General features: G+C 33.6%; 1 protein-coding gene across 1 annotated transcript in view; it reads right to left on the bottom strand.

Annotated features, from left to right (window-relative positions):
• The window catches only part of LOC113521741 (aldehyde dehydrogenase, dimeric NADP-preferring), a 43,600-nt gene extending 39,481 nt beyond the window's left edge, over window positions 1-4,119 (bottom strand). Inside the window, exon 1 of the mRNA XM_026907389.3 lies at window positions 3,939-4,119. Within this exon, the coding sequence (XP_026763190.2) occupies window positions 3,939-4,104 (166 nt within the window). The 5' untranslated portion in view covers window positions 4,105-4,119. The remainder of the gene's footprint in view (window positions 1-3,938) is intronic.
• Between the last annotated feature and the right edge of the window lie 10,936 nt (window positions 4,120-15,055).

Raw genomic sequence — 15,055 nt, 5'->3', positions numbered from 1 at the left:
GATGTGAGCAAATATACGAAAAGACTTGTACCAGAGACAAAGATGGTAGATACATAGTTAGTTTACCATTTCGAGAAATAGACCCACCTTGTCAATATGGATCGTCCAGAGATGTTGCAAAAGAACGACTATTACAGTTAGAGAAAAGATTTGTAAAGAATCCTGATTTTATGTTACAATATAGTAATGTTTTGAAAGATTATTTAAATTTAGATTTCATGGAAGAGATTGTTGATGAGCATGAGCGACAAAAACCGACGGCAGTTTATATCCCTCATCATGCCGTTGTCAACCCTAAAAAGACGACAGTAAGAGTCGTGATGGATGCTTCGTGTAAATACAAAAACGGAGCATCGCTCAACGATAGTTTGATGGTTGGTCCTCGTCTTCAACCAGACTTACGCCACATCATCCTGCGATGGCGTAGACACAAAATATGTTTAGTAGCCGATATTACTAAAATGTATTTACAAATCAAGGTTGATCACACAAGCTCCGATTATCAACGTCTCCTCTGGCGAAATAATCCTGCAGAAGAAATTAAAGACTTTAGAATGAATAGAGTCACTTTTGGAACTGCTAGCGCTCCTTATTTAGCGACAAAAACACTTCAGCAGCTTGCGAATGATGAAGCAATTAAGTATCCATTGGCATCCAAAATTACCAAAACAGATTTTTATATGGACGACCTATTGACGGGTGCAGACACACTGGAACAAGCTCAAAGGATATATGATGAGATGAATGGATTGCTTGCTGTTGGCAAGTTTCATTTACAAAAATGGAACACTAATGATGCAGATCTTTTGAGTTACATGAAAAGTACCAATAATGAAGTCACAGAGATAGAGTTTCAGTTGGAAGGTACTATCAAGACACTAGGTATTGTATGGGACAGAATCAAAGATGAATTCCAGTACTTGGTAGATATTCCGGATGTGACATCTCCTGTAACAAAGAGATCTATCGCACGAGATGTAGCTAAATTGTTCGACCCAATGGGATGGCTTGCACCCGTCATCATTATTGGCAAGATATTTCTTCAAAAATTATGGCTCACAGGCATAGCTTGGGATCAGGATGTGCCGAGTGAAATATTACATGATTGGCTCAAGTTTAAGGAAGAATTACCTTCTCTATCTAATATTACTGTAGAGAGATGGTTGCACACCACTAGCACACCAAACTGGAACTCTTTGGATTCTCAGATGCTTCTACTGTAGCATACGGGGCTGTAGTATATGCAAGAGTTACAGATTCTGATGGTAAAATTCACATTCATCTAATTTCAGCTCGAACTAAGGTGGCTCCGGTAAAAACGGTATCCCTGCCACGCTTGGAGTTGTGTGGAGCAGTCTTACTGACTCGACTACTCATTGAAATTGCAGAACAACTGAACATTGCAAAGGAATATATCTATGCATACACGGACTCGAGTGTTGTATTGTCATGGCTACAGAGTCATCCAAGCAAATGGAAGACATTTGTTGCAAATAGGACTTCTGAGATAATAACTTCTTTGCCTAGTCACCATTGGTATCATGTGGCATCTAAAGAGAATCCCGCCGATTTGGCGTCTAGAGGGGTTACTGCATCTAAATTAAAGGAACAAAACTTATGGTGGCGAGGGCCAGAATGGCTAACAAAAGGAATTATAGAGCATAAGATGACAGAGCCAGACTTAAAAGAAGCTGAAGTAGAACAGAAGGTAGTAAAAGTTTTAAAAACTCAGATTGATGACAATTTTTCACAAATATTTACACGGTTTTCTACACTGACTAGACTCCAGAGGGTCATTGCAATCTGTAAACGATTCAGACATATAAAGACGAACAAGTTTCCTAGTTATCTTACAGTTGAAGAATTAAATAACGCTTTGATGACTTGCATCCTTATATGTCAGTATGAAGAGTTCTCCATAGATATAGATTATTTAAAGGAAAACAAAGCTGTAAAGAAATGCAGCAAACTACGTTCTCTTACACCGTTTTTAGATGAAAACGGAATGTTAAGAGTAGGAGGTCGTTTACGTCATGCTAATATTCCCGAAGAAGCTAAACATCAAATAATTCTACCTGATTGTCATCCTGTATCCAAACTGATTGTAGCAGACGCACATAAAAAGACCTTGCACGGTGGTCCAACCCTCATGTTAAGTTATTTGCGGCAAAGGTATTGGATTCTTGGTATTAAGAGAATGATCAAACAAGAAGTACACCGATGTATTATCTGTACGAGATATCATGCAACAGTTAATAATCAATTAATGGCCGATTTACCCGAACAGAGGGTTACACCCACAAGAGCTTTTTTACATAGCGGCGTAGATTTTGCTGGTCCTATTGATCTACGTATATCAAAAGGACGTGGATGCAAAACTTCTAAAGGATATTTATGTATATTTATATGTATGTCTACAAAGGCTATCCATATTGAAATTGTAAGTAGTTTAGAGAGTGCTGATTTTATTGCGGCCTTTAAACGATTTACCGCTCGGCGAGGACACTGTCGCCATATGTGGAGCGATAATGCCACTAATTTTATTGCGGGTAACAAAGAATTGCGAGCATTATTAAAAGAACAATTAGACACTTTAAATGGAGAAATTTTGGATATGCTTGCCAGAGACGGCACTGAATGGCATAACATCCCACCAGCTGCACCCCATTTCGGGGGTTTATGGGAATCTGGAGTGCGTTCTATTAAATTCCATTTAAAAAGAATTCTTGGCAATTCCACACTGACGTATGAAGAGATGGCTACGGTTACCAGTCAAATTGAAGCCTGCTTAAACTCTCGTCCCATATCGCAGATTAGTGATGAGATTAATGATTTACAACCTCTAACACCCGGCCATTTTTTGATCGGGGAGCCGCCAATTGTAGTACCGGAAAGATCTTATTTAAATGATAATATAAATAGGTTGAGCCGTTGGCAATTAGTACAGAGGATGGTGCAACATTTTTGGGATCGATGGGCTCGCGAATATTTAAGCAGACTTCAACAGAGGCCGAAATGGACAAAGAGGCACGACAATGATGTTAAAATTGGCGATCTTGTTATCGTGAAGGAAGAAAATTTGCCTCCCGGGAAGTGGTCCCTCGCCAGAATAATTAACGTACATCCCGGAGATGATGGCTTGATTCGTGTAGTTAGTTTAAGATGTAAAAATTCTGTAATCAAACGTCCACTCACCAAGATCAGTCGACTTCCAATTGACAGCTAATTTTGATATTAACAATTATTGTTTCGCTAGCATTTTAATAGTGTTTAATTATAATTCATACGGTTCTTTACGGTGGGCGGTTATTGGAAGGACGATACGTCCTTGGTGGGCGGAATGTTGAGAGCGCCACTATTTATAAATTGATAGTTTATACACTTTATATATATATTGTATTTGTACTTTACAAATGGTTTATTTAGATTTACTTAATGATTTGTGCGGAGATACAATTATTATTCTGATTTAATTCTAACGTTCATACTAGATGGCGCTCTGTTCTAAAACACGCTATAATTTAATTCCCTGAAAACCAGGTTATAGCATTGTAGATTTGAAATATTTAGTACTGTAATAAATTTTTTTACATTATACTCATTCTCGTATGTTGTGTTTCATTTCGGGGATTTTTTGGGCTGTCTAATACCGCGGCGCGTACCCCAACAGGAATCATTTACAACTATTTAACACGCAAAATTGTATGAAAAAATTTACCAGTTTTTGTCGAAGCATTTCTATGCAGATACTCTATCTATATAATCTAAGATTGCAGTATATAAAAAAGTAGAGAATAGTGTTTGATCAAAATTATATCATGATGTTATTATTCAATAAAAAAAGTTTTATCTTCCTCTTTTTTATATTATTATAATGTATATTGTAGTTTACTTTCAATACAATCGCAATAAAAAATAATAATAAAAAAAAAACTCACCGTCCATGTCTAATGTGACCGATGTTTTTTTCTTACTGACATCTATCACTGGCTGTTCTTTATTTAAAATTGTATCAATAATTCGATCTGTGTCCTCGTCTACATCGATGATATGCACTTCACTATTGTTTTTATTGTCTACGTGTGTCTCCACAAACGCCGACATAACAACTGTGTGTACATTTGTCACTAAATTATAATTTGCTGACAAAGGTCTTGTGCTGTCACGTATTTACTGCTGTAAACAAAAAAACACATTGCGTATAAACGTGCTCGAATAGGGGGAAGGGATTGTCAGTAACGGGGACTAAACGGCCCATTGCTAGCAATACCCTTTCTTTTTTTATTGGATGAAAATGGAATAAGAACCCCACCTATGCTATTGGTATTCGCAGACGGGGAATCAGTGAGGGATGATAGGTGTGGATGAAAGCAGGTCTATTAGCCCATCATGAAGAATTCAACAAGAAATAAACCACGATTATTTCCAGGAAGAACCACCTGGACGTCGATAAGACTACTCTGTTGCTAGGAATGGGTTTATTATCTCCATCTTCAACTATCATTTCTCACAGGTAATATACATTCTTATTTTAAAAATAAAATATAAGTAGATGCTAAAATATAAAATAGTACCTACTCGTATATAATATTGTAACAGTAGTTTGTAGTTGATATAACGCTGGTAAAGTGAATGTAACAGAACAAGGTACTGAGATGATTGTATAATGTTTTTTTTTATTTGGCACTTTTTTTTTAAATAATTGACATTGGAATTGATTTTGACGCCGCGATGATTAAGATGATTAAGCTTATCTCTCAAGTTAATATTTTAATTTGATAGTTTCCTTAAATTACTTTTTTATGGACCATTATAAAATAAATTTATAATAATTTTGACTTAAATTTATTAGCATTTTAATTCATATTGGTCTTTAGAATAAAGATTTCGTTGTGAATGTAACATCAAAATGATATAATATAATATGATATAATTTTAGAGATAAATTTAGGGATTAGGCGCTTTAAAGTCGACCTCATTCTTTGCATGTATTTTTATCGAGTCATCGGTCATTTCTAAACATATATATAGATAAAAACAGAAACCGGTCATAGTCTTTTATAATGGATAATAACTGAATGGTTACCCTGTCTGCTCAAACGATATACGTTGGTGGGGCACCAGTGTGTGATGATAGATGAGAATGAAAAGTCAGGTCAGTTAGCCTGTTGTGATGAATACACCTGGAGTTCAGTATGATTGTTTTCAGGGGGGACTACGTGGAGGTCGACCCGACGGGGTATATTGCTAGCAATGGGACTGATAGTCCGCATTAATAACAATCCTTTATAGAATAGAACATTTCTTTATAGAATTTTTAAAATTTCGAAAGTTTGGCGCGAAAGTACCTATTGGAAACGGCTAGTTCGAAAATAAGAGAGAAAATATCAATTATTATTATTATCTTCTAATTAAAACGTCTATAATTAAAATCTTTTATTGTTAGTCGTTTACAAACAAAAAAAAAAAACTATTCTTGGCAAAATTAGAAAAAATTAGCAAATTCTTGACAAGTGTAAATACTATTATTCAATAGCATATACACAAAAAATATTTATATTTTAATTGATAACCTACGTTTTTTAAGATCGGTTGAACTTGGAACTCGTGCATCACTGTAACAAGCACAAATAATGGTTCGTTCGTCCCCCAATGAAAACAGTTCATATCCTGTACAGTTGTCTGCAGGAATAACTGCAATGATTACGCTACAACTACTCTGTAACAATTTGCTAAATTGATGCCTAGTTACTACTGCACTATTATCCCACAAGGAATACGTAACAGAGTAATTATCGATAATACGTTCGTCCACGTTTTGTTACGTATTCGCTACGGTTTATAAATAATAGTAGGAAGAGGGAAACTTGACGTTATATGAAATCATACGCCGAGAAGTAGATGGCGTCGATAGTGTAGGACCATATTGCCAGATATAATTTATTATTTCTACCCAAATGACAAATGCTTTTTTTTAATTAATATCATTTTCTTTATTTTTACCCAATCATGTATTGGTTTTCACTACGTTTTACTACACTACCACTACGCAAACCATAATCTATTTTTTGTTCAACAATTCTTCTACAAATTTCATTACTCTTTCATTCCTCCAGCACAAAATTTTCTACCGAAAACTGCGATAATAATATCCAATTTGGCAATGCCGGTGTAGGATATTGGTGATATAATGAAAATAAGACATCAGATGTTTTGTCTCGTTTTATCTCTAGAAAAAGGCAATGAAAACGTATAATCTATAGATAGAATAATTTTCCATTTGTCTAAGGAGACTTAGCACCACTGCAATGAGTTTATACAGACAATTTACTACAATAAATTACTATCAAGTTTTTACAGTAGGGAAAAGGAAGGCAAGACGGGATAGCGGCTTTATATGTCGATACAACTGATCAATCAGAATCCCGCTAGGGTATGATGATGCACCGCCATGATGACAATCAGTTTGCGCAGTGACCGGCTAGCGACACTGCGTCATCAATTATATAATTGAAAAAAAAAAAAACTGGTTTTTGTCATATTCCTTGTAATTTTTGTGTTTTGTCTGATACGTGTTTGTTGCTAAATGCCACAAACACAATATACATATGTATAGTTATTTATATGCATTAACAATAACGCCAACAGGTAAGGACTTGTTTGTTTTTATATTACGGCATTTTTTTTTAAATAATTTGTTAAAATTCGTTAGGCGCGAGAGGCATTAGATGCATAATGAATTCATTTTCATTCACACACACACGCACACGCACATGCACACGCACACGCACACGCACACACACAAGCATACGCACACGCACACGCACACGCACACGCACACGCACACGCACACTCACACGCATACGCACACGCACACGCACACGAACACGCATACGCACACGCACACGCACACGCACACGCACACGCTCAGGCACACGCATGCGCGCACGCGCAGGCGCACTCGCACGCACAAGCACGCGCGCGTACACGCACGCGCACGCGCACTCGCACGCACACGCATGCATACATTTTTATCTAAAATTATAGACTCCATTGTAATTTTTGTTTTTGTATTTGTTACTTCTTTGTTTCATATTGTTTCACTAAAAATGTAAAACAACATATGGAAGAGGGCACTAACTCCTGAAACAGAGGTTTTTTCATACCTACCTCGGGAGTTAGGGACTTCAAATTATATTGTAACAAAGAGTGAAATAAAGATTATTTATTTATTTTATTTAGAATAGAATGCGTTACTTTTCAGGGAAACCGCGAGGAGGTCGACCTGACAGGGTGTTATGGGGTGTTGTTGACAGTAATGGGGTTACTAATCTCCATCATTAACAATCCCTTCTCCCTCCCAATGATACAATATCTCAATACATCTTACTATTGACTGCAAAATTACTTAATGTTACCTTACTAAAATTAAATTTTGTTAAGCTATATCAAATGGAAAATTAAAAATAATTCGCTGACTTTCATTAAAGTTCTTTTACGAAATATTTGATAAGTAGTTAAGTTATGACTTGACAGGAGATCACGACATTGTCACTCTTCTGTTCGTTTTGAAAAACAATAGAATAATGACAGTAATTTTATTATGATACCTCAAGGAAGTAATACATTAGATATCTTTATTTAGTTAGGTATTTATTGTCGTGTGCATTAACTACTTCAAACTGACTTGTCACGATATAAACATGTTATTGTACCTCATGGGTTTACCATTGCATTGCGAGTTTTCACGGTATTTTCCGCATGTTTACGATGTATAGGTTTCATATAGTTTCCATAAAAATAATATTATTAGCGTCGAAAAACCTATGCGGTCTAAATTCGTAATTTGCATGGTGGTCTGCTTGTATACGATTTTAAAATGGCATAATATTAAAAATATAAAAGTTAGATGCTTTAATAATTATAGGAAGTATAAAATAATGCAAGTACATATAATTAATATAACAATTAACGTTAACAACTATGGTTAAAGGTGTAACTATTGATTTTTGAACTCTATTATTAAATAATTCATGTTAATTGTAGATAAATATACTTACTATAGAATAAATTACCTATTTTCATCGTGGCACTTACTGACATCGGTGTCACAGTATGCCCATGGTGCTGTAAATGCTCATATGAAATGGTTATGATTTCATGTTGTAAACAGAAATACCTTCCAGTTAATTGAAATTTGCTTCGTATCTGAGGTTATATCAATTGAGCTAACTGTAGTCTGTTTCAACTGAACGTTATGAATGATGGTTATTTTTTTAGTTTATCATTCATAATAATATCAGCCTTTGACCGTCCACTGCTTGGCAGGTTTTAAGAGGGATGCTGCTGGCCATCACTCACCGTCCCTTAGTCAACTTTTATGATACCCACGGGCAAGGAAGGGGTGACCTATTCTATGCCGGGACCACACGGCTATTTTTTTTTAGTTAATTTGTTAATTTTGTTACAGAGTGAGAAACACTCTCTAACATAAATGAATCATTTATCGATTTTTTAATTTGTACTTATTGGAGATCAGCAGACCGTATTTTTTTTATTTTTTATGGATGAAGTATATCCTTTCAGATAAAAAAAGAATTTTTTAATTCAATTTACAATTGAGGAAGTTATGAGGTAACAAAAAAAATACAAGCCAATTAAGGATCTCCTTTTTTTTAAGTTAGTTGAAAAGATGGAAACTTCATGGTCCTTAAGGAATTAAAAAAAAATTGTCCTTATTTGATAATTTAGTTATGGCCTGTCCTGAGTTTTATTATGACCTGATATTTTAGTAGGCATTTCTTGGAATTTATTAAATATATCTATTAATTTATTGTGTATGTACATTGTATTGTTTCATTATTGTTTTTAAATTAAATTTTAATGAGTAAACTAATTCGATTTTACAGTTAAATTTATCTTGACTTGCGCCTTGATAATGGGTTAATAAAGTAGTCTAATACTTTTTGTATTTAGTAGTATCTAAATTTAATTTTCTACGGAAAAAATAATATCAAGCGATGTATCATAATGATGTTACATTGTTAGTCGTACAATGGAATCTTTATCGTGCGACTTGTTTAAAAAAAGCCACAATAACCCAGTCAATCAATTTAGTTAAGTTACTTATATATATAATAGTTATTCTTTGTTTATTTATATATGTATTTATGTGTATATGATATATTTATATGCATACATTTATTTACTTTTAATTTTATTTATCTATACTCTGTTACTAACTACATAGCTACTGATAATGCAATTTATTATTTATCATATTATTTTTGCACCATACATGTTATGCTTTATATACATAAACCCCATTCATACTTTTTTATTTCGAGTCTTTCAATTAAATTTTAATGAGTTAACTAATTCGATTTTACAGTTAATTTTGTCTTAACTTGCGACTGGATAATGGGATCGACTGGAAGAAATCTCATTAAGAGATGAGTCTGCCTGTGTACATTTTTGTTATAACCTTATATCTATATTAAAAGTGAATGTACAAAAGCATATAAATAAATAATTTTATTATTTGTTTACATTATTAATTTATCAGACTTCGCTAATTTCAACCGACATTCGATAGAGTTTTGTTTTGTGTTAACCCCATAGGAATGAAAATTTTAAAAAATAACTAGACTGTATTCAGGCAAACTCACTTTAAAAAAGAACTAGATTCAGCCGAACACATATTGACGGTGCCACATTTGTTGACAGTTAAAATTTTAAAATTAGCTTTATTATTGTAAATTACAATAAATACTTATCTTTAATTATTTTTTCACAATGAGTAAACATTTCTGCTACTATATACCAAAGTGTGAACGGTGATTAATATTTGTTACCTCTTGGCACTTTATTGGATCTATTAATCATTGTAACATGTAGCCTTAGCATGTAGCATATTCGTAGTGAAAGATATACGTTATTTTTTATTTTGGTCAATAAATATATCCTTATAATACGGACATAATTAAAATTACCGTTTTTATGTATAGAAAGAGCACATTTATTTCACACACAATTATATATTTTTTTTGTATTAAATGAATAAAGAAAAAAAAAGTTAAATTGATAAAAAGAAGCTAAGTTTTATTAAACAAAAGTCGTTTACTTATTAGAGGCACAACAATTCACTATTTGTTTTTAGTCGATATTGATCACTAGACAATCATAGATAATTTATAATCTCTTTAACAGATAATTAATATTTAAATGCTTTTGCTTTTGATGTGACACGTCACTTTGTATCAAATATGATTACTTTATGGGCTCATATTGGTATTGTTATTATTAAGGACAGTCCACAGCGGTGAGGAAAGGGGTGATTTGGGCAGTTGAGTGCCAAGGCGCGAGGGTTAAAAATTTATTTTGAAAATTTCCAAGTTTAAGCTATAATGTATTGGTTGGATTGATTTTTTCAAAGGTACCTGTATGAGCATCTCTATCCCACTCGTGTTTCTATTGCTAAGCAGTTGTGCATACTTGTGTTTTGGTTTGACGTTTGATTTATTGTTGAATTCGTCACGATGAGCTAATTGATTTGCTTCACACTCATCTACCATATCATTGTCCACTGGTGCCCCGTCAGCGCATACCGATAGCGTAAGCGGAGATATCATTCCATTATTATCTATTAAATCGTCAACGTATAACGAGTTCTTATTAAATGCATCGAGAATATACTGATTCCCGTGAATTACAGTATATTCTCGATGCATTTAATATTTACTATTCATGTTCAAGGCAGAGATTACTACATTTTTGTGAGTTTAAGTTGTATAAAAATAATAAAAAAATACCTTTATTTTGCTGTGATACCTACGCAGTGATGTTCTCTATAATTCTGTCATAAACTTCGAACTATTACAGGTGGCCACGACAGCTGACGTTGAAGCCGATTTTCTATGGAATTGTCGTGTACTTACCAGTCAATTATATAGCATTTATCGCATATTAAATTCCTACCTAAGTATTGGAGAAAAGCTTATGCATTATTGAAAAAAGCAATTCGACAAGTGCGAGTCGAAATTCGTTAATAGTGTTCAATATATTGATATTTACTATTTAGATTACTTGATCTAAGAATACTTTTACTCAAAAGTATCCTAAGTCTTCAATCCTTCATTCACACCGTCCGTAGCTGCCTAGATCAGAGGTTCTCAAATTACGGTTTGCGAACCAAATCTGGCCCGCCAGTGCCATTAATCCGGTCCGCGATACCCAAGGGCATAAAAATTAAAACAACTTTGGTCCTTTGAATATACTGGAAAAATCGTTATGTTATAAGCCCTAAGGCTTCAAAGTTTGGAGATTCCTGGTTTAGACTATTCTAAGATAATTTTTATTCACACAGTTGTTTGGAGATAATCGAACATTGAGTGGGGTAGGGCTAAAACCTGTGTTACATCATGCTAACATAATAAGTAAACATTAATACTTACTTGTAATAACAAGTATCAAGGTGAGTAACTCGAATATAAGTAGGTATGCAGGCAAGTTTAGTTTTCACGGCGATTATGCTTGTTGATGACCTCTGTGTTCTCGGTCAGTGACGAATTTGATTTGTTTGTGTAAATTTATAAATATTAAGTAGATAGATACAGAAAGAAATTGAAATCATTAGCATCCTATTACGAGTATTATACATAATCATATTATTGAAATTGAATATTTTCTCAAAGAATGGATCCTTAATTAATAGGCAGATTAAATTTTTTGTGAATATATGCTTGCCACCACTGTCCTCAAACGCTGTTTTTGCTTAATGGTTAGCTGGTAGATAGTGTCGTACGGCATAAAGTTTAATTAAGTTAAATTAAAGAATAAATAAATAATTCTTAAAAAAGAGCATAAAAAATGTGAGTCTTCCATTTTGTGATAACTACACGTGTAGGGGGAAGGGATTATTAGTAACGCACATTTGCAAGAATTTCTTTGTTTAAGTTTTCTTGGAAGTATATAAGAAGAAAATGTAAAGACATTACTTCATAATATAGTTTGCAACTCGCCACGGTTTCGAAAGTGTGCAAATTATACAAATAAACCTTCCGCAAAAAAAGCATCTAAATAACAGTGAAATCTGTATTAAAATCTATTGTGTGGTTTAGAAGAAAAGTGAGGAAAGAGACAGACACTGAGAGCGACTTTATTTTATAATATATTATTTATAAGAAGGAAACGGGATAAAATATAATATAATAATAAAATTAAAATTACCCACGTAACCATGTTTGCATCTATGTACATATTATCACACTATAAAGAATATAAAGGTTTCTTATACTGTTATTTTACATATAATATATGTAAAATAGTGGTTTTAGAGTGTATTATTTTGCTACAAAGAAGGGTTCTAAACCTAATATTTATATAAAATGAAACTTAATGATATGATAGTTTAAAATAAAGAGTACTTTTTGTACACGTATGATTTCTACTTATATAGTTTCACGCCTTCGTCATAATGATACAAGTGTTTTTACAAACTGCTGTTTTTTTTTTTATTCCTGTGAAAACGAACAAACTGACAGCCCATATGTCTGTTGAGTAAATTGTATCATACAAAGTGCTCTGCCACCTGTCGCCTAGCAACATGAATCTTACCGTCTTAATACAATAAAATTGCAACTAAACGATGTGCATACCTGGAAGACATTTAAGAAAAATTGATGTGTGGGGTCTTAGCAAGATCAATAGGTGCTAAACACAATAATTTTTAGAAATTTTGTTTATCTTTATGTTTGTTCCGGCATCACGCAAAAAATACTGCACCAAATTGGACGCGGTTTCTACAGTTGTGTTCCTGAAGTACAACTTAAAAATTGCTTTATATTTTATCTTGATATGCCATCTCGAAGCAGTCTATTCAATGATTATTCTACTTTTGAAATACACGCGTACAAAGTTGTGGGCAAAAATTACTATAATAATATTATTTACAGGGTATATTGTGCTGCCATGGCTAACCTTTAAGAGTTATCTTTCTTGAAGAATAGGTTGTTATATCAATGCAAACTTTCGTATCAGTGTTTGTATTGTCTTGACTCTAATCTATCTGATAACTAATAAGAAAGAAAGGTTTTCAAGTGGTGAACCGCGTAGGTTAGTGTAGTTTGGGATCATTCTTCATGAGATCGATGGTATTGCCGAGAATTATTGGATGCTAGCAGTGTAGGAAACATGAGAGATATCTGTATAGTGAAAACACTACGTCCCCACGTTTATATCCACAGGTTATTATAGAGGGAGAGATTTTTAACAATGGACAATGCATCAATGACGCGGTTGCGGTCAATGATGATGATGGCGGATTGGTTTGTCTACAATGATAGAAATTCTTCAAATTACGACCGTAGGCCATTTTGAACTTATTCAATGTTTTAAAATCTCGAATAAGTCTACCACGTCATATTTTTTCTTATTAGAACTGGCTTGACCAGTGTTTAGTTAAATTGTTGACAAAAACAAGCGAGTTATATAAAGATTCATATAACAAACCAGTTTAAGTTTGTTTACATCAATATCTGATCTTTTTATTATGATACCATATGTTTATTTTTAACTAAGTAATTTAGTAAACACTTTGTTTTGGGGCACACGAAGCCGTAATAAACCGCTTCAGAGGCATATAAAAAAATATTCTTTTCTAGACTACAAAATAATATACAAACTATGCCTGGGGATGAAGTTTTGAATCCGGTCACGTGTACAAATAATAAAATAATTTTAACAAAGACTGTGGAACAAATTACAAGTATTTTAAATAATAGTCGATATAATGAAGTTCCATCAGGAAGTCATAAGATAAACAAGGAATTAGGTATATTATTCTTTTTAAACGACTTCAAAAAGAAGGTGATTCTTAATTAGGTTGTATTTTTTTTAATATTTATTACTTCATAACTCCGTCAATTATAAGCGATTCGGATTTTTTTGTGTGAAAGTATATACTAAGATTGGTCACATAAATATTTTATCAAAATAGATCAGTAGTTTGCTTTTTAAACCTTAATATCAAGTTATACCAAAATTGAAGTCGGTTTTTTTTGTGAATTACAATAAATTATATTTATATCAGAGGCGTACAATCACAAACAATTATAAAGTCCTTTTTGGCTAATATCGTTACAGGTATCATCAACATTATCGTCACATCAGCTGTAAATTCTCCATTGTTGAATATACGCCATAGCTAAGGGGGTTTTCAGTGTTGCCACGCTTGACAGACGGTTTGGTAACCGCAGCTAGGCTTTCGTGATGTTTTAAGAAGGACACTGTTTTCCATCCTTCGATCATTAAGTTCATACACAGGTAATTAAGTACTGTGTAATTCCCATGAAGATCGTGAATAAAAAATGCGAGAAAGAAAACATGACATCATAAAGGGGAATTGCCACAGATGGTCTCTTTGTAATTGTTATTTACAGCTGTATTTTTCCATATTTTTCTGATAATTAAATTTCGTTTATATTAGGACCTTACATATGAAATTGACGTTTTATACGGGAAGAATATAAAGTCTTTTTTTTTTGTAAAATATATTTAATTAATCAAAGTATGCATCGTTGTTATCTATGCACTTTTTCCATTTCATAGGTAGTTCATTGATCTCTTTACTAAAAAAACTATGGGGTCGAGAATCACCAGAGGGAGACTTTGTACAAAAGTCGATTGCTTAGGTACCTCTGTCCCATTCGTGTTTCAACTAGGAAGCAGTTGTGTTTGCATGGCTGTGTTTCGGTTTGAAGGGTGGGATATGGCGTGAATTTACTGGGTACAGAGGAATAACACCTGAGTCCTCAGGAATGGCAACGCATGGGGGGTATCATGGGCGAAACAGTATACTCTGTTATGTCCATGGTACTGCTCATGTCTATAGGCGAGAGTTACTACTTTCCATCAGGTGGGCCGTCAGCTTGTTTGCCATTCGAAGTTGTATAAAAAAAAAACAATAAACTCTTTGAAGCCGAATTGGACTGCCGCATTGGAGTTTAATTTTTTTCCTTGTAAGAAGTTTTCCAAATTCCGGAAAAAATGGTAATCT

Source organism: Galleria mellonella, unplaced genomic scaffold (genome assembly GCF_026898425.1).
Source record: "Galleria mellonella isolate WM207_F2 unplaced genomic scaffold, CSIRO_AGI_GalMel_v1 utg63, whole genome shotgun sequence".
NCBI classification, from domain to species: Eukaryota; Metazoa; Arthropoda; class Insecta; order Lepidoptera; family Pyralidae; genus Galleria; species Galleria mellonella.
Note: the sequence above shows the minus strand (reverse complement) of the source record. Positions and strands in the feature narration are given on the sequence as shown.